Source organism: Mauremys mutica, chromosome 8 (genome assembly GCF_020497125.1).
Source record: "Mauremys mutica isolate MM-2020 ecotype Southern chromosome 8, ASM2049712v1, whole genome shotgun sequence".
NCBI classification, from domain to species: domain Eukaryota; kingdom Metazoa; phylum Chordata; order Testudines; family Geoemydidae; genus Mauremys; species Mauremys mutica.
Genome location: NC_059079.1, coordinates 23330575 through 23352702, shown reverse-complemented (window position 1 = coordinate 23352702; position 22128 = coordinate 23330575). Strand labels below are relative to the sequence as shown.

At 48.1% G+C, this 22128-nt stretch overlaps 1 protein-coding gene and 1 long non-coding RNA gene across 11 annotated transcripts in view; one reads left to right on the top strand and one right to left on the bottom strand.

The window, feature by feature from the left end:
- LOC123376023 overlaps nt 1-3696 on the top strand; it is a 42259-nt gene extending 38563 nt beyond the window's left edge. The window contains exon 4 of the long non-coding RNA XR_006581661.1: nt 3516-3696. This is a non-coding gene — a long non-coding RNA (uncharacterized LOC123376023). The remainder of the gene's footprint in view (nt 1-3515) is intronic.
- MSH4 (mutS homolog 4) overlaps nt 1-21463 on the bottom strand; it is a 104895-nt gene extending 83432 nt beyond the window's left edge. For 9 of the 10 annotated variants that reach the window (XM_045027620.1, XM_045027619.1, XM_045027621.1 and 6 more), the window contains exons 1-2: nt 21157-21463; nt 8301-8465 (exon numbers count right to left, since the gene is read on the bottom strand). In XM_045027620.1, the coding sequence (XP_044883555.1) occupies nt 8301-8465; nt 21157-21430 (439 nt within the window). In that variant the 5' untranslated portion in view covers nt 21431-21463. Of the gene's footprint in view, nt 1-8300; nt 8466-9322; nt 9391-21156 lie in introns of all 10 variants that reach the window. The other variant, XM_045027626.1, reaches the window with a different exon arrangement.
- Nucleotides 21464-22128: the final 665 nt, after the last annotated feature.

Sequence of the window (22128 nt, the reverse complement as noted above, 5' to 3'; positions counted from 1 at the left end):
AACAGATCATGTTGAAAAGTTTATTGACCACTGATCTTGAACTGATTAGAATGAATCTGAGACCTAGTGTCTTTCCTTAGTTTGTGTTATCTCCTGTAGTCTCCAATGTCCACATTGAGCCTAGTTGTAGATATATACCCTTGGGTCCTTGTATTTGAACTGATTTTAATTTGTCTACCTGTACCTGTAATGACTGGGAATGGGGACATTTAGGTGGACAATTGCTACCAGACATTTTTAGTTCAATAAATTCCAAGGTGCTGGCAAGTCTCCTCAACCCTAGCAGGGACAATACTGATGACATGGCCCATTTGAGATATCAATATACCAGAGCAGTTGATAGTAGGATGTAACTAGGTGAGAGACTGTAAAGGTAGGGCCACCCTGTGCACTGCCTTGTGGCCAGGTGTGGCACTGTGGGTCAGCCCCATTTTACTAGAACACTCCTTCACTGGGACTTTGTATGTTTTTAAGTTTGCCCTATTGGAGCAGGTAAGGGCTGCTGTTGCTCAATGCCTTTAAGAGCCAAAGATAGGCCCGTGAAGAGGTGGTTTCACTGGTGTGAATAACTGCAATGGAATCTTTAATATGCATGCAGAAAATGCAGGGACTCAGTTCCAAATGTTGTATCCAAAAGATTTTCACATAGAAAACTACATGATACTCATTTAATCTAACTCTGAAGCCAAGAATGGCTAAACCCTCTATGTCAGCATTCAGACTTGAAGTTCATGGGAGTCTAGTAATTACAAATCATGTGCTCAGACCACTGAGACACATCATTTAAGGAAAATTGCCAAAATATGTCTTTAAAAATAAATGCATACGTTTAGAAGACACACTTCAGTGATAAATTATACAAAGTCATCTTCTGGCCTTGTTCACCCTCATTTCTCATATTTCATTATTGTTATGCTACATAAAGGTAAAATGTCTTACCTCTCTCCTCCCCGCCCCCCCCCCCCCCGCGTGCGCTTTGAATTATTCCGTCACTGCACAGTGCCTCTCTTACCAGAAGACAGAGAATGAACATTTAATTTTTTTGAGTACTGCCAGCTCACTGTACATACCTGTCCTGCCAGCTCAACGCTTCAGATTAAACTTAGAATGTAGAAATTTCTTCAAATATGCTAATTTAGCAGAAAATAAGGCACAACGGTCTTTAATTTACCAGAGCCAACTTGAAAAGGAGGTGGTCTGGATTTACATGAAGCACTTGAAGAAATTTTAAAGGAGTGAAACCCAACCTTTAACTTGCACGTATGTCCAGATATTTACAACTTCCTAGTACAATTTATGTAAAAAAAAAAAAAAAAAAGGAATTAGTGACTTACAGATACCAGCAGAATCCAATGAGAGAGAAAGTGGCCCACCCAAATGGAAGGCTACTGCACCTATTGAAAATTTAAGATATCCAACCTATACTGTTCTGTAAATTCTGGGGTCAAGGACTGGGACACCACCTTGCATATTTTAAGAAAGGACACCTCCACTCTCTTGGCCCAAGAGAGAGACAATGATCTTGTGCAATGAGCTTTGAAAGAGACTGCTACTTCCTTGCCTCTCCTGATGCATATCTCTATCATAAATTCCTTAATCCAGACTGGTAAAGTAGACTTCAAAGCTATTTGTCCCTCTTGTGACATAAATGTGTCACAAAAAGCATTTCCAATTTCCTGAAGGTAGCTGCTCTATTGTAAGGAATCCTGAGAAGCAATTCTTTTAAAAATTAAAAAATAAGTTGCAAAAGTAAGGGAATTTTAAGTTTAGAGCTTCTAGTCATAATCATGCATATACAATTTGGATGGAGAAAATGCAAATTATAAATCTGAAAAGAACAGAATATTTGAGGTTATTGCCAGAAGAGGATGGAGCCAGCAGGACAGAAGCTGCAAAGCTATGAGAAAACAATGCAACACACAAATAGGGCAAGGGATGAAGTTGCCCCATGCACAGACCTCTACTCTTAATGAGCTGATCCCCAAAATTCTTACCCAGAGAATCTCCTGAATTTCTTCTGTTGTGAAATAATCACTGCACACACAAAAGGTTTCCAACATATGCTGGAGAGGTGGTTCCTTTCTTGTAGTACATTATAGTACTAGTAGTATAGTAGTAGTTTCACCCAGTGCAATTAACCATTTTTTCTGGAGTATGGGGAGCTCAATAGCTAAACAGTAAGTCTGAAGTACAATGCATTTTTACTGAGTATCAGACTTAACAGATTTTCTGACACTGGTAGTTTGAATTAATGAAAGAATAAATAGTGTAATTAGAAGAAATTAACAATGGCGCTAGGAGGACAGGAAGAAAAGGAAAAGGAAAAGATGGAGAGAAAAAAAGAAACAGCTTTAGATTAGGAAATTTTATGCATTCATGGTCTTAGATTTTAAAGTATTTCTTTCACAGGAATCCCACAGATCCATAAAACTGCAGAACAGTGTTACTGTATAAGGCAGAGGAGAGATTAGAATTGTTTTTTCTTTGTTTTAAATTACATGACACAGATCTAGTTCTAATTTGGAAAAAGGGAAAGAGTTCAAATAATTAAAATGAAATTAAGGGGATGCAGGGCCCAAATGTGCAGGATGTCCAGTGCCCTCACTTCCTTTGGACCACAGCGGGTATTTAGAGCACTCCCTATTACACAGGATCAATCATTCAGACAGGGAAACCAAGCAGTAATTGTTGAATGCATAAATACACATACCATGTATGGGAGCATTAGTTCCTTGCTCAGAAAACTTCCTTAGGTGATCAGCAGACCCAGTATAATTTTTCTTATCTTGGGAAACAAATTATAAATAATGTATTTTGTGTCAGGATAGTCAAAATCAGCTGACACACTACTGCTATCAGTTTCTGACCAAACTCTTTAGGAGTAGTTTTAGGCATACAGAGTTGCGGGCCTTTGCTCATGAAATTAATTTCCTCTGTTTGCTAATATTTGACAAATTTCAGGGTACAGCATAAGATATATCTCAGGAGGTTTGTTTTTAATCATGTGCCAGTGAAGCAAATATATTCATTTTATGCAGGCAATTTTTTGAATTTTAACTGTATGTTTTTAATTCTGAGTTGCCCATGTGCTATAGCTATTATGTCATTTTTCCACATTTCAGAAGCAATCTCTGTTTGTCAAGCACTTTGTTTTCCCAATTAACTTGTGCAAAATTTAGTTCTAAAACTTACCATTTAATAATGTTTCTGGTGAGACTTAACCCTGTTTTGACAGATGTTATGCATTTTTTGAGTATGAGGGCATTCAAACCCGGCACTTCCCTGAGGCCAATTGCTGGCTACTTTTCAAATTATGTCCTTAAACTAATATCAAGTGGAGGTACTTTTTATTTTGATAGAATACATTCTCTCTATATTTTATTCCATTTTGGTTTCACTGGATGACAAAAAGGTAAACTATTCTATTTCTGTCATTAAATGTGAAGACAATAAAAAAGGACTTAAAGCAATCTTCCTGGAAAACTAAAGCTGTTCATGTGTTCTATATTTCTCAGAACCATAACATAACTTTGCAGTGCCCTCTACTGTGCATCTCAGCAACTCCTTCTGATACCAAGAACCAGAGAGAAACATGTCCACGAAAACAAAGGAAGCCACCGCAGGTCAGAAGCAAGCAGCAAATTTGAAAATGCTGTGGAAATAAATAAATACACAAATTTGTGCACCTGCAATCAGACACTCTGTGCTAGGGATCAAGTTTTCTTTCATTTATCATTGTTTCCTCTCCTCCAATGAGCCAAGAACGGTCAGCCAAAGCTGGAGAAACCAAGTGATACAACCTTGATACAGATTTGAGGAATCATTTTTTTAATAGGATCCCTTTACCTCTATGTTGTCTATTGAGGCTGTAAACTCTCAGGCATTAAGTAATAACAATAATAAAGATAACAAAAGCTATTCTATAACCATCCCCTAGCCTCAGATAAAATTTCCAAAGTCACAACCAAAACTCTGTGCTTAAACTGTATATAGGACAATTTGTGTTCTTCTGACTTAAACAAATGCTTGAAGATGAGAAGAAAGCAAGCAACATGTAGGCATATGAGTTGAAACAGATAGATTCTACCAAGAGCATCTAGTTATACATAAGGCTATGATTTAGTCATGGGTATTTTTAGTAAAAGTCATGGACAGGTCATGGGCAATAAACAAACATTTACGGCCCGTGACCTGTCCATGACTTTTACTAAAAATACCCGTGACTAAATCTTGCGGGGTGAGGCTGCTAGGGGAGGATGTTGGGGGGGCTGCCGCTGCTGGGGTAAGGGTGCCCAGGGCCAACACCACCAGCTGCCAGGGATGGCCCAAGCAGTGCCTGCTCTGGCCACCTGCCCAGAGACTGCTGCCAGGGGCCTCCCAAGCAGCGGTTGGTGTGGCTGCCCCTTGGGCCACTCCAGCAGTGGCTGGTGTGGCTGACCCAGGGCCACCTGAACAGCTGGCCCTAGAGTCAGCTGCTTGGGTGACCCTGGGTCAGACACACTGGCTGCCTGCAGAAGTCACGGAGGTCACAGAATCAGTGACTTCCGCGACCTCCATCAGAGACACAGATCCCTAATCATACAGCACAAAAATGGTATCTTGCTCACAAAAGCAAAGCCATCCACCAGTATTTTCACTTACAAGGCAACACCTATAAACTCTATATATACCCCACAACAATCTAAGCATATTATTTCCAAAAATAAAATATATTTAACTCCAAAAGATCTAATTCTACTATTTCTCTTGAGTTTAACTCTATATATAAAAAAGAAAAATACTGTCCCTAACTTTTCTGCTTGTTAAACAAATCTATCCTTCCTGAGAAGTCTGCTGACTCCTCCTTTCTGACAATGCTTTGTCTTTATTTCTCACAAACTAATTTTCTCCCAAACAGCTTCTCCTGTTTCCTCACATTATGAAACAGAGTACATTTTTGTGAAGCCTACATTGTCTCTCACAGGGATCGGCAACCTTTGGCACGCGGCCTGCCAGGGTAAGCACCGTCGGGAAGCAGCGGCCAGCACATCCCTCACCCTGCGCCGCTTCCCACAGCCCCTATTGGCCTGGAGCGGCAAACCGTGGCCAGTGGGCACCGCGATCGGCCAAACCTGCAGACGGGGCAGGTAAACAAACCAGCCCAGCCCACCAGGGTGCTTACCCTGGAGCAGGGGCGGCTCTAGGAATTGGGCCACCCCAAGCAGGGCGGCACGCCGCGGGAGGCGCTCTGGCAGTCGCCGGTCCCGCGGCTCCAGTGGGCCTCCTGCAGACGTGTCTGCGGAGGGTCCGCTGGTCCCGCGGCTTCGGGGGAGCATCCGCAGGCACGTCTGCGGGAGGTCCACCCGAGCCGCGGGACCAGCGGACCCTCCGCAGGCATGCCTGTGGGAGGTCCACCGCAGCCGCCTGCCGCCCTCCCGGCGGCATGCCGCCCCAAGCGCGCGCTTGGCGCGCTGGGGTCTAGAGCCGGCCCTGCCCTGGAGGGCTGCGTGCCAACGGTTGCCAATCCCTGGTCTATCATAATGCATCTGCAAGACTGGATTGCTTAAGAATTACTTTTAAAATGTTACTCCTGAAGGAATTCTGCACCAAAAAAGTAAAAATTGTGCACACAATATTTTAAAATTCTTCAAAATTCTGCATATTTTATTTGTCAATAAATAAATGTGGGGGTTCCAGCATGGCCACTGGCTGCATGGCAGTGGGAGATCACCTTGCAGCCCCTCCTCCCCTCCCCGGGACATGGACTTGGCAGTGAGGCTGCACCCAACCCTGACACAGCACAAGGGCTGGGCCTGCCCCAAAACACCCTAGGGCCCTGCCCCTCCATGCCCGGTGCACCAAGATAGCAAGCAAGAGGGACAAAGCTGTCCCCCTATCTAGGTATGGGGCAAGCAGGCTCAGCCTGGCAGGATCCAAATGTGGACAGGCTTAGTGTGGAGGGATACAGAAGGGGCTGAGAGGGTTCTGTGTGGTGCAATCTGGGTGTGGGCAGCTCTGCAGAGGGGCTCATCGCCGGGTTTTGGATGTAGAGGGAATGGGACTCTGCAGGGGGATCCAGGTCAAATGGTTGGGGCTCAACAAGGGGAGGTCTGGGTGTGGAGGAATGGAGTTCGGCAGGGGGTCTTGGTGTGGGGGGATTGGTGGGGTGAAAGTCTGGGTGCATCTGGTTGGGGAGGGCTCATCAGAGTGGGAGTTCAAGTGTGGGGGTCTCATCCAGGGTGTAGTCTGGATGGAGGGGTGGGGGTCTGGATCCAGGAAACAGGGTCTCAGGAGGGAGTATGGGTTCAGGGGGCTCAGTGGGGGGATTCTGGGTGTGGGGGGTGAGGCTCAGTGGGGGGCCTGGGTATGGGGAGTCTGGATACTCAGGGGTTGGGCAGATGGGGGAGCAGCTCTTCCCCCGCAGCTGAGGAGTGATGGGGGTAGGGGTGGGGAGGGTGCAGAGCTTCCTGCAACTGGGTGGGTTTCTGGGAACAGGTCCGGCCTGCTTCTTGTAGGGGAAGAGGAAGTCATGTCCTCCCCTGCCTTCAGCCCATCTGGGACTAGTAGCTGAGCCCGGCAAAGAGTAAGAGCCACCGGCAGAGGCATCCTCAGGCCCGCCCCCCACCCTGCAGTGATTTACCTCTCCATTGGCTGCTCCAGATGCCCGAAAAGACACACCCAGGCTGCTGGGGAGGGGTACATGATCACTCTTGAAGCTTCCCTTTACTTCCCCGTCAGAAGTCATTTTTCTGAGAGGAAGCCAAGAAATCTGCAGGGGACATGAATTCTGCATGCGTGTAGTGACACAGAATTCCCCCAAGAGTAATTTTAGTATCAGAAGACTCAACACCTAATATTAATGGAAACCCTGTCCAAGGGGCTGTCATGTTCTGGAGTGCAAACCAGGGCAGTGAGGGGTTATGTCACTGCTTGCCCTGTAACTGTGAGTGACTCAAAATGCTCTGCTGCTGGAGCTCCCTCATCTGGAGGCTTCCAACCAGCATATAAGCATGCACTGAGTTTGTGTATGTTAAGCAGCCCTGGTTCAGCACTCTGATTCCAGCAGCCTCCTTGTTATACTACTGCCACACTCTTTGTTGTGAAAGAACTCCTTGAGACGAACTAGAAGAATTCTGCTGCTAACTCCTTCACATGTTAGTGTGGTATCAGGTTCTGTGGTGGGGCAGAAGTTCAGTCCCTAGGAGAGTACAGATACTTCAATTCCAATTAGGGGTAATCTTGACAAGCTGATGATGTTGAGGTGTTGTGTAGCATCCATGTGGTGGGTCCGGGTGTCATAGTTTCTTCCAGAGGTGGTGTTTTAGTGGCTGTGTAGTTATTGTAGTTGGTTCCACCTTTATTTTTGTGTTGGATGCCTATCAGCTTTTTCTGATAGTTGTTTTAGGTTCCCTGCATGATCTCCAGATAGGTTTCCCGATTTTTTTTCTTCCAATAGATAGGAGCATGTGATGATTTCCTGCTTGCGGTGGTCCCTTCTGGAGTATGTAAGGTACAGGAGATGGTTCCCTCTGCATTCTAAGGCGCTTCTGAAGAGCTGTTCAGCATATTTGGGGTTGTATGCGGTGGTCAGAGAATTATAAATGGTGAGTTCTTTGGAGATGATGTTTTGTTTCTTGCATCTGCTCAGAGCATAGATGTTGCTGTTCAGTCTGGCTTTTTTCTTCATGTTATGAACTTTCCATTTCTAAAAAAAATTATTCCTCTAAACAACTCTTCTTTTCCAAGAGTGAAGGCGCTCACAACATAAGCTGCACAAAACTGACACTAAAAACTTTTAAAGTGGTCACTTTCACAACATGATATCAGAATAGCTGATATAACAATACATATACTGGAGCTGATTAGAGCCTGGATGAGAGCTTTGCACTAGCAAAAGTAAGAATTACTCTTCCTAAAAGTAATGGGGACAAAGCTGATTTTGTTGTTGTCTGACAAGATAAAAAAATATAGAGTACAAATTTAGGTAAAATTACCTTAGTGAAGTTACCATAGACTCACCAACATGTCCATACACTTACACCAAAACTGAATAATTTGAGAGAATATTTGAGTTCCAATTATATCAATTATTTTGAAGAAGAATGCAAGGAAGAAAATTTAACTAATCAGTAACTAAAATAATATTTTTCTTAGGTACATATCCATCAATGTTAGGTATCCTATATAATGTAATACCCCCCAAAATACATGAACATAAAAGTTAAGTGTGTTACTATGTAACATTAAATTGTTAAAATATATTTTAAAAAATAAGGCTACAGATTTAAAGAGAGCTACTCCTATAAAAATATCAACTCTACCTGAATATCCCATGAGAGGAGTCCTGCTTCTACAACCTGATCTACTAGATGAGAGGGGTGTTTTTCCTATCCAGGCACTATTCAGTCCTCTTGCAGAAGAAGAGCTTGTAAAATTCATTGTGCTAACATTTTCTGCATACGAACTCTTGTCCCCAAAGTATGAATCTATGAAAAAAAGACAGAGCATCTCTTGAAAAGATAATGCATAGATCACTTTGCTGTTTAAGTCACACAAACGCCATAAAATAAAATTAACACAATCAGACATGAATTGTTTTGTTTGAAAAGCAATATAAATAAGGAAAAATAGTTAAAAGACTGTTAAGACATCTTAATGGAGAAAGGTTAATATGTCCAGTCACAGAACCCAAGGGAGCTTTGCTGAATTGATATTAATATTTATATAATCCAAGTATAAAAAGAGAAAAAGTAAACTTCAGTAAGATGCTATTTTGGAAACCAACTCATATTGATATGATAATTTCTCCTTAATGTCATTACTTTATACTGACAGCAAATTCCCTCCTTAGGATGTTATACTAATATTATGTGATAAAAAGCCAGATACAATGCATAATTTCATATTTGAGGGATTTCTAGGCCTATAGAGGGGCTGCTCTATTTGTCAGATTTTCTACCTTCAGTTGCCTGTCAATTTCAATAATAATATCTGAAGTTGCACAAAGTGCTTGTGAAAATTCCCAAGTCTGAAAAGGGTCATAAAAAGAATGTATTTGCCTAATACTGAACACACATTTTAAAGGGTAATAAAAATGAAGAGAAAGAACCATATTCAAAAACTCATTCCGTTAAATTATCTTCTTCTGCCTATATGGTTCAACTCAAAGTCATACAATTTAAAATTTAAGAACTGGTGTGCTTCCTGGAATTTCTATTTTACTGATGAATTTGAAGATGGATCTGCACTGTAAATTCTATGATGGTGCATTTACCTCAGAATCTGCTCTCATTTTAATACACTAGAAACACTACAACAGCACAGATGCAGCGTAGACACTTACTACAACAAGAAAGGGGTTCTTTGGTTGCTGTAGTAAATCCACGGCTCCAAGATAATTCTTTCATCAACCTAGCAAAGTCAACACAAGGGCTTAGTTCAGTTTAACCACATTACACAGGGCGTAACATTTTTCACAGCTCAAAGTGATGTGTAACTTTGTAACAAAGAGCAGGCCATCTGTGTTTAAGATCTTTAACTGGTTTTAAATCTGTTCTCTTGAGATAAATGTATCAATGTATAGGAAAGTAAAGAACCATCTGAAATTAGATTTACATTTTTTGATCCATCTTGTGTTAAATAAAGCAAGAATATGTTTTCTCATATCCAAAGACCGCATTAAATGTTAAAAAAAAAGCGCATTAACATAACAGAGTTTGTAAAAGAAAACATTGTTATATCCTATATTTTATGAAAATATGGTACATTGGTCTACAATACATTGCACTTAGAAATTGCTAAATGCCTAATGGATTTCTTGAAATTATCTCCAGATGGTTGGCACAAAAATACAGTTTACACCACCACATTTATGTAATAGAAATCTTGATCACAAAACACTATGACTGAAATACCATTAAAAGACTTGACGTTCACTAGTCCTTACTCTCTGGAATAACCATAATATTTCATATAAACAGTTGTTCCTGCAGTATACTAATTGCTGTACAGTGGCAGCCGATTTTTTAAATGGCACCCACAGTATTACTCATACAGGCTAGGGCTGAAGTAACAGTTTAAAAAACATAACACTTACCCGCTGCAGTATGTTAGTTATTTTTCTAATAATAAAATGGAGACCACCTGCTGAGGGGAAGATGGCCAGCTTAGTCCCAGAGGCAAAAGCCTTAAGTACCTCTGTATGATCTTTAATAGTTTCCATTAAATAATCTTTGACCCTAATGTCCTAATCTATTAACATAATCCTGCACATTGAAGCAAGGGGAAGTTTAGACAACACTAGAGCAAACTGTGTCATGGGCTCCTACACCTCCACACAAGCCAACACAACATTCCCATTCCACATACAAGAAAATATGTGAAGTATCTCAAATAGATATTAGGTAAATGTTGACTTTTTAATGATCCTCAATGTATATATATCAGCACTAGCGCTTTCAACTTTGGCCACTGGTACTTGGCTGGCCGTACACCTCCCCTTTAATGGTATATCTCATGGGTAGGCAACCTATGGCACGTGTGCTGAAGGCGGCACACGAGCTGATTTTCAGTGGCACTCACACTGCCCAGGTCCTGTCCACTAGTCCAGGGGGGGTCTGCATTTTAATTTACTTTTAAATGAAGCTTCTTAAATATTTTTTAAAAAGACGGTTACTCACCTTTGTAACTGTTGTTCTTCGAGATGTGTTGCTCATATCCATTCCAATTAGGTGTGCATGCTCGTCGGAAGATTTTTACCCTAGGAATACTCGGTGGGTTGGCTGGGCGCCCCCTGGAGTGGTGCCATGGCGCCGGATATATACCCAGTGGTGAGCTCCAGCTGGTCCGCGCGAACCGGTTGTTAAATTTAGAAGCCTTTTTAGAACCGGTTGTTCCAGGACAACCGATTCTAAAAAGCTTTTAAATTTAACAAAGGCTCGGGCAGCTGTCTGCCCGGCCCCGGCCCCAGCTCACCTCCCACTCTCCCCTGAACGCTCCGCCCTCCTTCTCCTCCCCTTCCTCTGCTTCCCGCGAATCAAATGTTCGCGGGAAGCCTGAAAAAAGGAGCAGGCAGGTAAGCCAGGCGTGTGGGGGAGGGGGCGGGACGGCTCCTCCTGGCCCTGGCGATGCGCCCCAGCCAAGCACCCCCGGCTCGGGCTGGTCCCGCCTGCGCGGCTCGGACCCAGCCCAGCTCGGGCCCCGCGGCTGCAGCTCCGGCTCCGGCCCAGACCGGGGAGTCGGACTCCGCAGCTGCGGCTCCACTCCCGGTGCCGGCCCGGCCCGGGGAGTCGGGCCCCGCGGCTCTGGCTCTGGCTCCGGTCCCAGTGCCGGCCCGGCCCGGGGAGTCGGGCCCCGCGGCTGCGGCTCCGGTCCCGGTGTCGGCCCGGCCCGGGGAGTCGGGCTCCGCGGCTGCGGCTCCGGTCCCGACCCCGGCAGGGGTAAGAGGCCAGGGCCAGGGCCAGGACTGGGGCGGGGGAGGAGGGGTTGGACGGGCAGAGGTTCTGGGGGGGGCAGACGGGATGGGGAAGGGGGGGTTGGGTAGGCGCCGCATGGGAGTTCCTGGGGTCTGTTGGGATAGTGGTGGATGGAGTCGGGGCAGTCAGGGGACAGGGAGCGGGGCAAGTTTGGCAGGTGGTGGGGTCCTGGGGGGGAGTTAGGGTTGGGGGTCTTGGGAAGGAGTGGTCAGGGGACAAGGAGCAGGGCAGGGGGGGTTATGGGTTGTGGTTTCTGAGGGGGGGCAGGACGTGGGTGGGGGGTGTACTCACTGGGCGGTTCCCTACCGGGTCTTGGGTGGTGGGTCCTTCAGCCGCCGGAGCCGTGCTGCCGAAGACCCAGTAGGGAACCGGTTCCTAAGATTTTGGCAGCTCATCACTGTATATACCCCTGCCGACCCAACCACCCCTCAATTCCTTCTTGCCAGTTACTCTGACAGTGGGGAAGGAGGGCGGGTTTGGAATGGATATGAGCAACACATCTCGAAGAACAACAGTTACAAAGGTGAGTAACCGTCTTTTCTTCTTCGAGTGCTTGCTCATATCGATTCCAATTAGGTGACTCCCAAGCCTTACCTAGGCGGTGGGGTCAGAGTGAGATGTTGCAGAATGCAAAACTGCTGAGCCAAATGCTGAATCATCTCTGGACTGTTGAACCAGTGCGTAATGCGAGGCAAAGATGTGAACCGATGACCAAGTAGCTGCTCGACATATATCCTGGATAGGAACGTGGGCCAGGAAGGCGGCAGATGAAGCCTGAGCCTGAGTAGAATGGGCGGTGAGGTGGCTAGCCGGAACATGAGCCAAGTCATAGCATGTACGGATGCAGAACGTCACCCAAGATGAAATTCGTTGAGATAAGACCGGTAGGCCTTTCATCCGATCTGCCACAGCTACGAAGAGCTGAGGTGACCTTCGGAAGGGTTTTGTTCTCTCGATATAGAAGGCGAGAGCCCTGCAAACGTCTAGGGTGTGCAGCTGTTGTTCCCGTCGCGATGTGTGTGGCTTCGGGAAAAAGACTGGGAAGAAGATGTCTTGATTGACATGAAAGGCAGACACCACCTTAGGGAAGAAGGAGGGGTGTGGTTGCAGCTGTATACCTTATCCTTATGGAATACCGTATACGGGGGATTAGCTGTCAAGGCCCGAAGCTCAGATACTCGTCGCGCCGAAGTAATAGCAACGAGGAAGGCTGTTTTCCAGGAAAGGTACAGTAGCGAGCAGGTGGCCAGTGGTTCGAAAGGGGCACCCATAAGTCTGGCTAAGACCAAGTTAAGATCCCAGGTAGGAGTCGGTTGTCTGACTTGAGGATACAGACGTTCTAAGCCCTTGAGGAACCTTGAGACTATGGGGTGAGAGAAGATCGAGTGGCCATTTTCCCCTGGGTGGAAGGCGGAGATGGCTGCCAGATGGACCTTTATGGATGAGACCGCTAGGCTCTGTTCTTTCAGGGACCAGAGGTAGTCCAGAATAGCAGGAACAGGCACCTGCGTGGGCACTAAGTCACGCTGGGTGCACCAGCAGGAGAAACGCTTCCACTTGGCCAGATATATCATCCTAGTGGAAGGCTTCCGATTGCCCAAGAGTACCTGCTGAACCAAGGCAGAACAACGCAACTCAGACTGGCTCAACCATGCAGCAGCACATGCCGTGAGATGAAGAGACTGCAGGTCCGGATGGTGAAGCCTGCCGAAGTTCTGTGTTATCAGATCGGGCCAGAGTGGCAGAGGAATCGGGTCTGCCACTGCAAGGTCGAACAACATGGTGTACCAGTGCTGCCTTGGCCACGCTGGAGCAAGCAGGATCATGCGGGCGCTGTCCCTGCAGAGCTTGAGAAGGACTCTGTGGACGAGTGAGAACAGTGGGAAGGCATAGAATAGGTGCCTCTTCCACGGAATCAGGAACGCGTCCAAGAGGGAGCCCGGGGAGTGGCCCTGAAATGAGCAGAACACCTGGCATTTCCTGTTCTCTCGGGAGGCAAAGAGGTCGACGTGGGGAAACCCCACTTCCGGAAAACCGAATGGATGACGTCCGGGCGGATCGACCACTCGTGAGACAGGAAGGATCTGCTGAGGTGATCCGCCAGAGTGTTCTGGACTCCGGGGAGAAAGTACGCTACCAAGTCGATCGAGTGGGCTATACAAAAGTCCCAGAGGTGAACAGCCTCTCGACAAAGGGGGGAGGAGCGTGCTCTGCCCTGCTTGTTTATGTAAAACATGGCCGTTGTGTTGTCCGTAAATACTGATATACAACGGCCTTGGAGATGGTCTCAAAACACTTGGCATGCTAGACGGACCGCCCTCAGCTCCCGTACATTGATGTGCAAAGCCAGCTCCTGAGATGACCAGAGACCCTGAGTGTGAAGGCCCTCAAGGTGGGCACCCCAACCCAGAGATGATGCGTCTGGGGTCAGAGCCATCGAGGGTTGCGGTGGGTGGAATGGCATCCCTGCACAAACTATGGTGGGGTTCAACCACCAGGTTAGGGAGACCATGACCTCCTGGGGAATGGTGAGTACGGAGTCCAGGCTGTCTCTGCGCGGCCTGTATATTGAAGCTAGCCAAGTTTGAATGGGGCGGAGGCGTAGCCTCGCGTGCTTGGTTACGAAGGTGCAGGAGGCCATGTGCCCGATCAGGCTGAGGCAGTTGCGTACCAACGTTGTCTGGAAGGTTTGGAGACCTCGAATAATGGAAGCCATTGCTTGAAAACGCGACTGTGGGAGGCAGGCTCTGGCCAGATTGGAGTCCAGAGTCGCTCCGATTAAGTCTAGTCTCTGTGTGGGTGTTAGAGTAGACTTTTCTGCGTTGATCATGAGGCCGAGGCGCCCGAAGAGGTCTTTGACTATGCGCAGGTGCTGCGACACTTGCGACTGGGAAGTCCCTTGAATGAGCCAATCATCGAGGTACGGGTATACGTGTACGTGACGATGGCGGAGGGAGGCAGCGACTACGGCCATGCATTTCGTGAACACACGTGGAGCTGTAGAAAGGCCAAACGGGAGTGCAGTAAACTGAAAGTGTTGAAGGCCGACCACAAAATGGAGGTACCGTCTGTGCGGTGGGTAAATTGCAACGTGGAAATACGCGTCCTTCATATCGAGGGTGGCATACCAGTCTCCTGGATCCAGGCAGGGAATAATGGTCCCCAGGGTTACCATGCGGAACTTCAGCTTTATCATGAATTTGTTGAGTTCTCACAGGTCTAAGATCGGTCTCAGACCTCCCTTTGCCTTGGGGATTAGGAAGTAACGGGAGTAAAAACCCTTGCCCCTCATGTCTTTTGGTACCTCCTCTATGGCCCCTAGAGCTAGGAGCGACTGGACCTCTTGCAAGAGGAATTGCTCGTGAGAGGGGTCCCTGAAGAGGGACGGGGAGGGAGGGTGGGAAGGTGGGGTTGAAACAAACTGGAGGTGGTATCCCAATTCCACCGTGCGCAGGACCCAGCGGTCGGAAGTGAGCTGGGACCAGGCATGGAGGAAATGAGAGAGACGGTTGAGAAACGGAGGAAAAGGATCCGGGAAAGTAACTGGTGGGCCGCCCTCGGGCATCCCATCAAAAGTTTTGTTTGGGCCCTGCTGGTGGTTTTGGGGGCGCCTGATTTTGGCCTCCTTGAGGGCCAGACTGACTTCGACGATTTCCTCTGCCAAACCTCCTGCTAAAGTCCTGACGCAGTCTAGGCGGGGCGTAAGGGCGGTGTGAGTGTGGCCGGAAGGTCCTGCGTTGGGTCACTGGCATGTGCATACCCAGCGAGCGCATTTTAACGCGATTATCTTTCAGACTTTGCAGTCTGGGGTCAGTCTTATCTGAAAACAGGCCTTGGCCTTCGAAGGGCAAATCCTGAATGGTTTGTTGCAATTCAGGGGGAAGGCCTGATACTTGGAGCCAGAAGATGCGCCTCATCGTCACTCCTCATGCCAAGGTTCTAGCTGCCGAGTCCGCGGAATCCAGAGAAGCCTGGAGGGAGGTTCTCGCCACCTTTTTACCCTCCTCGAGGAGAGCGGTAAACTCCTGGCGGGGCTCCTGCAGAAGAAGCTCCGTGAACTTCCCCACGGACACCCACGTGTTAAAGTTATACCGACTTAGCAGGGCTTGCTGGTTTGCCACCCTAAGTTGGAGGCCCGCGGCAGAGTATATTTTACAGTCTAGGAGGTCCATGTGCCTAGCCTCCTTTGACTTAGGAGCCGGGGCGTGTTGGCCATGACGCTCCCGCTCATTCACCGATTGGACCACTAAAGAGCAAGGAGGTGGATGAGTGTAGAGGTATTCGTACCCCTTTGAGGGGACCATATATTTCCTCTCAACCCCTCTTGCTGTAGGTGGAATTGAGGCCGGGGACTGCCAGATGGTATCCGCATTGGATTGTATGGTACGGATAAATGGCAGGGCCACTCTAGTGGGTGCATCAGCCGAGAGGATATCCACAACAGGGTCCTCTACTTCAGGGACCTCCTCCACTTGTAGGTTCATATTGAGAGCCACTCGTCTCAGAAGATCCTGATGGGCTCTGAGATCAATCGGTGGAAGGCCTGTGGAGGATGTTCCCGCCACCGCCTTGTCAGGCGAAGAGGAAGAGGAGAGGCCCGGGACCAAGGGGTCCTGTGGGGGTTCCTGTATTTACGGAACGTCCTCTGCGTCAGGTGGAGTCTGGGTGTCCGCAGTTGGGATCGGAGCCTCATCCGTGCCCGTAGGTGGAGGACAGCTTAGCGTCACCTCTGGTACCCGGTGTTCTGATGGGACCGACCGTGGAGCGACTGGTGGAGCACCTTGGGATTGGTGGTATGCCCACGGTGTCCAGAAGGACCAGTGATGAGGTCCTTGGCTGGGGATGTCAGAGTCACGTTGCTGCTGGTAGGATGCACTACCAGCCTGAGAGGACACCGATGTGTGTCTGGAAAGCCACGGCGGTGCCGAGAGATCCTGGGGTGGCACCACAGATCTGGATGTGCGCTCCTGGGTCGGTAGCAGAGGGCGGTACCGTGACCCATAACGGTACCACGAGCGAGACCTTCTACCGTAGCGGTGCCGGGAAGTCGACCGGTACCTGGAGTCCCTTTGTCCAGAGCGACTGCGGGAAACACGGTGCCAAGAGCGGTGCTGAGAGTTGGATCGGTACTGAGAGTACCTGGTCGGCGACTGAGATGTCGACCGGTGACGCGAGTGCGACCAGTACCGCGATGAAGAGTGGTACCGGGACTGCGAGGGGCACCGGGAGCGGGAACGGCAAGATCGAGACTGTCTGCGAGATCGTGATCTTGAATGATGACTCTATGTTGGGGCAACGGAAGGCGGCCTTACCAGGGCCGTTTTCCCGACAGATTGAATAACCCGCACCGGCAGTGCCGGGGGTTGAGGCCGTGCCAACTCCGTCATGGCAATGAGCTCCCGTGCCGTGGAGAAGGTCTCTGGTGTAGAAGGCAGGGCAAGCTCAACCACAGCATGAGCCGGGGAGCTGTCAGGTACCGGACTCAACGGCCATTGTGGGACCGGAATCGACGGTGCCGTGCTCAGTGGAGTCGCAACTGGCGGTGCCACGACCGACGGTGCCATAGCAGAGGACGGTGCCGGGCGAGCCGTCTTCGAAGAGCGCTCCTTCTGTTGAGCTGCAGCAGTTGGAGCGCTATGTTGCTTCCTGGGTCTTGGGGACAGGGAGCGGTGCCAAGCAGATGTCGGTGCCGGGGCTCCTTCTCGGTACCGGAGCGGTCCAGGGGCGAAGGGGCGCTCCTTACTGAAGCAGTCTGTTGGGCACTCGGTACTGACGCTGCAGGAGTAAGTGCTGACTCCATGAGGAGCTGCTTTAATCTAAAGTCCCGCTCCTTCTTCGTCCTTGGTTTAAAGGACTTGCAAATGCGGCACTTATCTGGAAGGTGGGATTCCCCTAGGCACTTGAGGCAGGAGTCATGGGGATCCCCTATTGGCATCGGCTTTTGGCATGCCGAGCACGGTTTGAACCCCAGTGCCTTGGGCATGGGCCCGTACCGGGGCAGGGGAAAGGGGCTAATCCCCAAACCCCCCCTTTTAACTATATACACTAACTATAAATACAATAACTAATACTAACTATAACTACCAAACTAAAACTATGACACAATTAGCAGTAGAGAACTATGAGTAGCTAGGGATGTGGAGATCAGCAAAGCCGCGCTCCACAGTTCCAACGACCGTCACGGGCGGTAAGAAGGAACTGAGGGGCGGTTGGGTCGGCAGGGGTATATATCCGGCGCCATGGCGGCGCCACTACAGGGAGCGCCCAGCCGACCCACCGAGTGTTGCTAGGGTAAAAATTTTCCGACGACCGTGCACGCGACACGCGCACACCTAATTGGAATCGATATGAGCAAGCACTCAAAGAAGAACCTTATTTACTTTACATACAACAATAGTTTAGTTATATAATATAGACTTATAGAAAGAGACCTTCTAAAAACGTTAAAATGTATTACTGGCACGCAAAACCTTAAATTAGAGTGAATAAATGAAGACTTGGCACACCACTTCTGAAAGGTTGCCGACCTCTGGTATACATCATAACCCTCCTCCCCACCTGTGCTGAAACCAGGGCCCTGCCCCTGCTGAACACCTGCAAGCTGCCACATGTTCAACTGTCAGCACTCTAACCCACAATGCAGCTTGTGTGGCTCTAAGTCCAAACCTGTTTTGTGTGTTCTTGTATGCTCCAGAATATAGAGTACTCCAAGCTTTACTATGTGCCAGAGGTTATACTAAATGAAAGTAATTAGTTGTGGTGGGTGGGGGCTCAACACAGATGCTGGGCTCCACCTTGTTCAGCCTCAAGGACCAAAATCCGTACCATTGAAGCCAATGGCAGTTTTATCATAGCTTTTACGGCCCTGTCTTGATGGCCAAAAAGAATATAGTTTTCAATTGCATTAGCAGGAAGTAGCTTAACACAACTGCAAAATTATCAGAGCTCTCAATTAATTGCAGTTAACTCATGTGATTAACTCAAAAAAATTAATTGCGGTTAATAAAATTAATTGTGATTAATCGCAGTTTTAATCGCACTCAAACAATAGAAAATCAATTGAAATTTATGAGATATTTTGGATGTTTTTTCATATATATTGTATTCTGTGTTGTAACTGAAATCAAAGTGTATATTTTTGATTATAAATATTTACACTGTAAAAATTATAAAAGAAATAGTATTTTTCAGTTCACTTCACACAAGTATTATAGTCCAATCTCTGTCGTGATTTACAAATGTAGATTTTTTTTTCTTACATAACTGCACTCAAAAACAAAAAAATGTAAAACATCAGAACCTACAAGTTCACTCAGTCCTACTTCTTTTTCAGACAATCACTAAGAGACAAGCAAGTTTGTTTACATTTACAGGATAATGCTGCCCTCTTCTTATTTACAATGTCACGAGAAATTGAGAACAGGCATTTGCTTGGAAGTTTTGTAGCTGGCATTAAAAGATATTTATGTGCCAGATATGCTAAACAAAAGTCTTAAAAGAGCAACACTGATGCGGCAACTACAGAACCCTAACTATGAAAAGAGAATAACAACCTTCTGCTGGTGGCATCTGACTCAGATAATGAAAATGAACATGCATCGGTCTGTACTGCTTTGGATTATTATCGAGCAGAACCTGTCATCAGCATGGACCCATGTCCCCTGGAATGGTGGCTGAAGCATGAAGGGACACATGACTCTTTAGTGCATCTGGCACGTAAACATCTTGCAATGCCCGGCTACAACAGTGCCATGCGAACACCTGTTCTCACTTTCAGGTGACATTGTAACAAGAAGTGGGCAGCATTATCTCCTGCAAATGTAAACAAACTTGCTTGTCTGACCGATTGGCTGAACAAGAAGTAGGACTGAGTGGACTTGCAGCCTCTAAAATTTTACATTGTTTTATTTTTGAATGCAGTTTTTTTTTACATAATTCTACATTTGTAGTTTTCATGATAAAGCAATTGCACTACAGTACTTGTACTAGGTGAATTGAAAAATCTTTTTATTTTGTTTTTTTACAGTGCAAATACTAGTAATCAAAAATTAAGTGAGCATTGTACACTTTGTATTCTGTGTTGTAATTGAAATCAATGTATTATAAAATGTAGAAGACATCCAAAAATATTTAAATAAACAGTATTCTATTAATGTTTAACAGCGCAATTACTCACAATTTTTATCGAGTGATTAATCATGATGTTTTTAATCCCTTGACAGCCCTAAAAATTGTTAGACTACATGTTTTAAAACATTAATAGGTCTTTTCAATCATGATAGATTTATTGAGCTAATACAACTGAAAACCACATCTTTCTGACCCATCAAGGTAGGGCTTGTGGGAACAGGATCTAAGGGCTTATCTACATAAAACTGTACCATTTTAACTATACTAGCATAGCTAAAATAGTACCACCATCCCTAGTGTGGATATAGATACACTGGTATAAAATGTGCTTCCCTAAAGGAATGGAACTAAGCTCTACTGACATAACAGTATACTTTATACTGGTGTAACAGTGCCCACAACCTAGAGCAGGGGTCGGCAACCTCTGGCACGCAGCTCACCAGGATAAGCACCCTGGTGGGCCAGGCCAGTTTGCTTACCTGCCGAGTCAGCAGGTTTGGCCGATTGCGGCTCCCACTGGCCATGGTACACTGTCCCAGGCCAATGGGGGCGGCGGGAAGCCGCAGCCAGCACATCCCTCACCCGCACTGCTCCCCGCCGCCCCCATTGGCCTGGAATGGCGAACTGCAGCCAGTGGGAGCTGCGATCCCCCGAATGTGCTGACGCAGCAGGTAAACAAACTGGCTCGACCCGCCACGGTGCTTACCCTGGCGAGCCGTGTGCCAGAGGCTGCAGACCCCTGACCTAGAGATTTTGCAAGTGTAACTATTTTGATTAAAAAATTACACCTCTAACTAAAATATTTATACCAATACAAAAAGCATGCATAGACCTAGGGTGACCAGATGTCCCGATTTTATAGGGACAGTCCCAATATTTGGGGCTTTTTCTTATATAGGCTCCTATACCCCCCACCCCAGTCCCGATTTTTCACACTCACTGTCAGGTCACCCTACATAGACCAGACCCTTAAAATGATGAGGCTACTTCCTGCAAGGAAAGAGGTTTTATTGGCTCAGCTGAGGACTTCACCTGATACTGTTAACTCCTTCTTACCCCAACCATTTTAGGTCATTAAAAGTAAAGCGTGAAGCAAATTTTAAAGAAGTGGAGGAATTTTTGATGGGTTTAGCGAGCAAATTGTTTTTTCTTATTTATATGTTTATTTTAACATCAGCAATATCACATCGCCCCACTTTCTTCTCATTATGGGAGATCTGAGTATTGCTGTCATAGGAGACTTTAATTTGAGCTGCAGTTCCAACTCCATCAAAAGGAGAAGGGCATCCTCCTCCTGACACAGGCAGCCCATCTAACTGTTCAGGCGGATGGGCAGAGATGTTGCCGGGACGGGATATACGTGGATGCTGGAAGCTAACACTGATCCCCTGGGGTGCAGATTCCCGTTTCCCCTTCCCAGGAGCAGCAGTTGGCCTGGGTGGGCTGGTGGCCCAGGCGGGAGGGCGGGCCTAGCTCCAGCTAGGGCTCTAGGCTGCTCAGACCACCCGTACACCGAGCCCGGCAGCTCAGGGCGGGGGGCTGGCTGGGTTCTCCCAGCCCCACTGCTCCCCACCTCCTGCTGCCGCAGAGACCAGCTGCAGCCCCGGCGCTGGGGTGACGCCTCTGCCGACGGAGTTTGCCTCTCGCTGGGGGCCGGCCGGCTCCGCTCCACCGCCCGAGCGGCCGCCGGCGCTGCCCGCCGTGCTCAGCGGGGTTTGTAGCAGCCCGAGGTGGTAGCGGGACAGGTGCTCCGCCCCGGACGAGGACGAACAGCGGCCCGAATAGGAGGTCGAAGCCGAGGCCTCCTCCCGCCCTGCCGGCCTCCTCTCGTCGCTTCCCCGCAGCATCCCCTCAGCGCCGGCACCAGAGGCCACACACAAAATGGCGGCACCGGCGACGATATGAAACCTGCGCGTGCGCAAACGGGAAAGGGCGCCCGACGCCGCAATCCAGTATACCATGGCCGCCTGGAAGACATTTTGTTTTGGGAATCATAAGAGCCGTGCCGCGTGTTATGCGGCTGCTCTTTAAATCCCCGACATGGGAGGGGGCATACAAAACAGCTGCTGCCGCAGAGCAGGGCCGCCCAGAGGGGCAATTTGCCCCGAACCCCACAGGGGCCCCCATGAGAGTTTTTCGGGGGCCCTGGAGCGGGGTCCCTCACTTGCTCCGGGGGGCCCGGAAAACTCTTGCGGGGCCGGGCGTAGGAGCTTCTTTGCTCCCGGTCTTCGCCGGCAGGGGGTCCTTCCGTTCCGGGACCCGCCGCCGAAGTGCCCCGAAGACCCGCGGCGGGGCCCCCCTCCGCTGAATTACCGCCGAAGACCGGGCTGCGCTTCGGTGGCGGGTCCCACTTCGGCAGTAATTCGGCGGAGGGGGGCCCCCGCCGCGGGTCTTCGGGGCACTTCGGCGGCGGGCCCCCGGAATCCTCTGGGCGGCCCTGCCGCAGAGTGGGTTTGATCTCCGTCTGCCCGAGCAGACAAGATGCAAAAGTCCCTTGGGGAGGCGCCTTGGAGGTTCCCCTCATCCCACATGCTGCTCCTAGCTC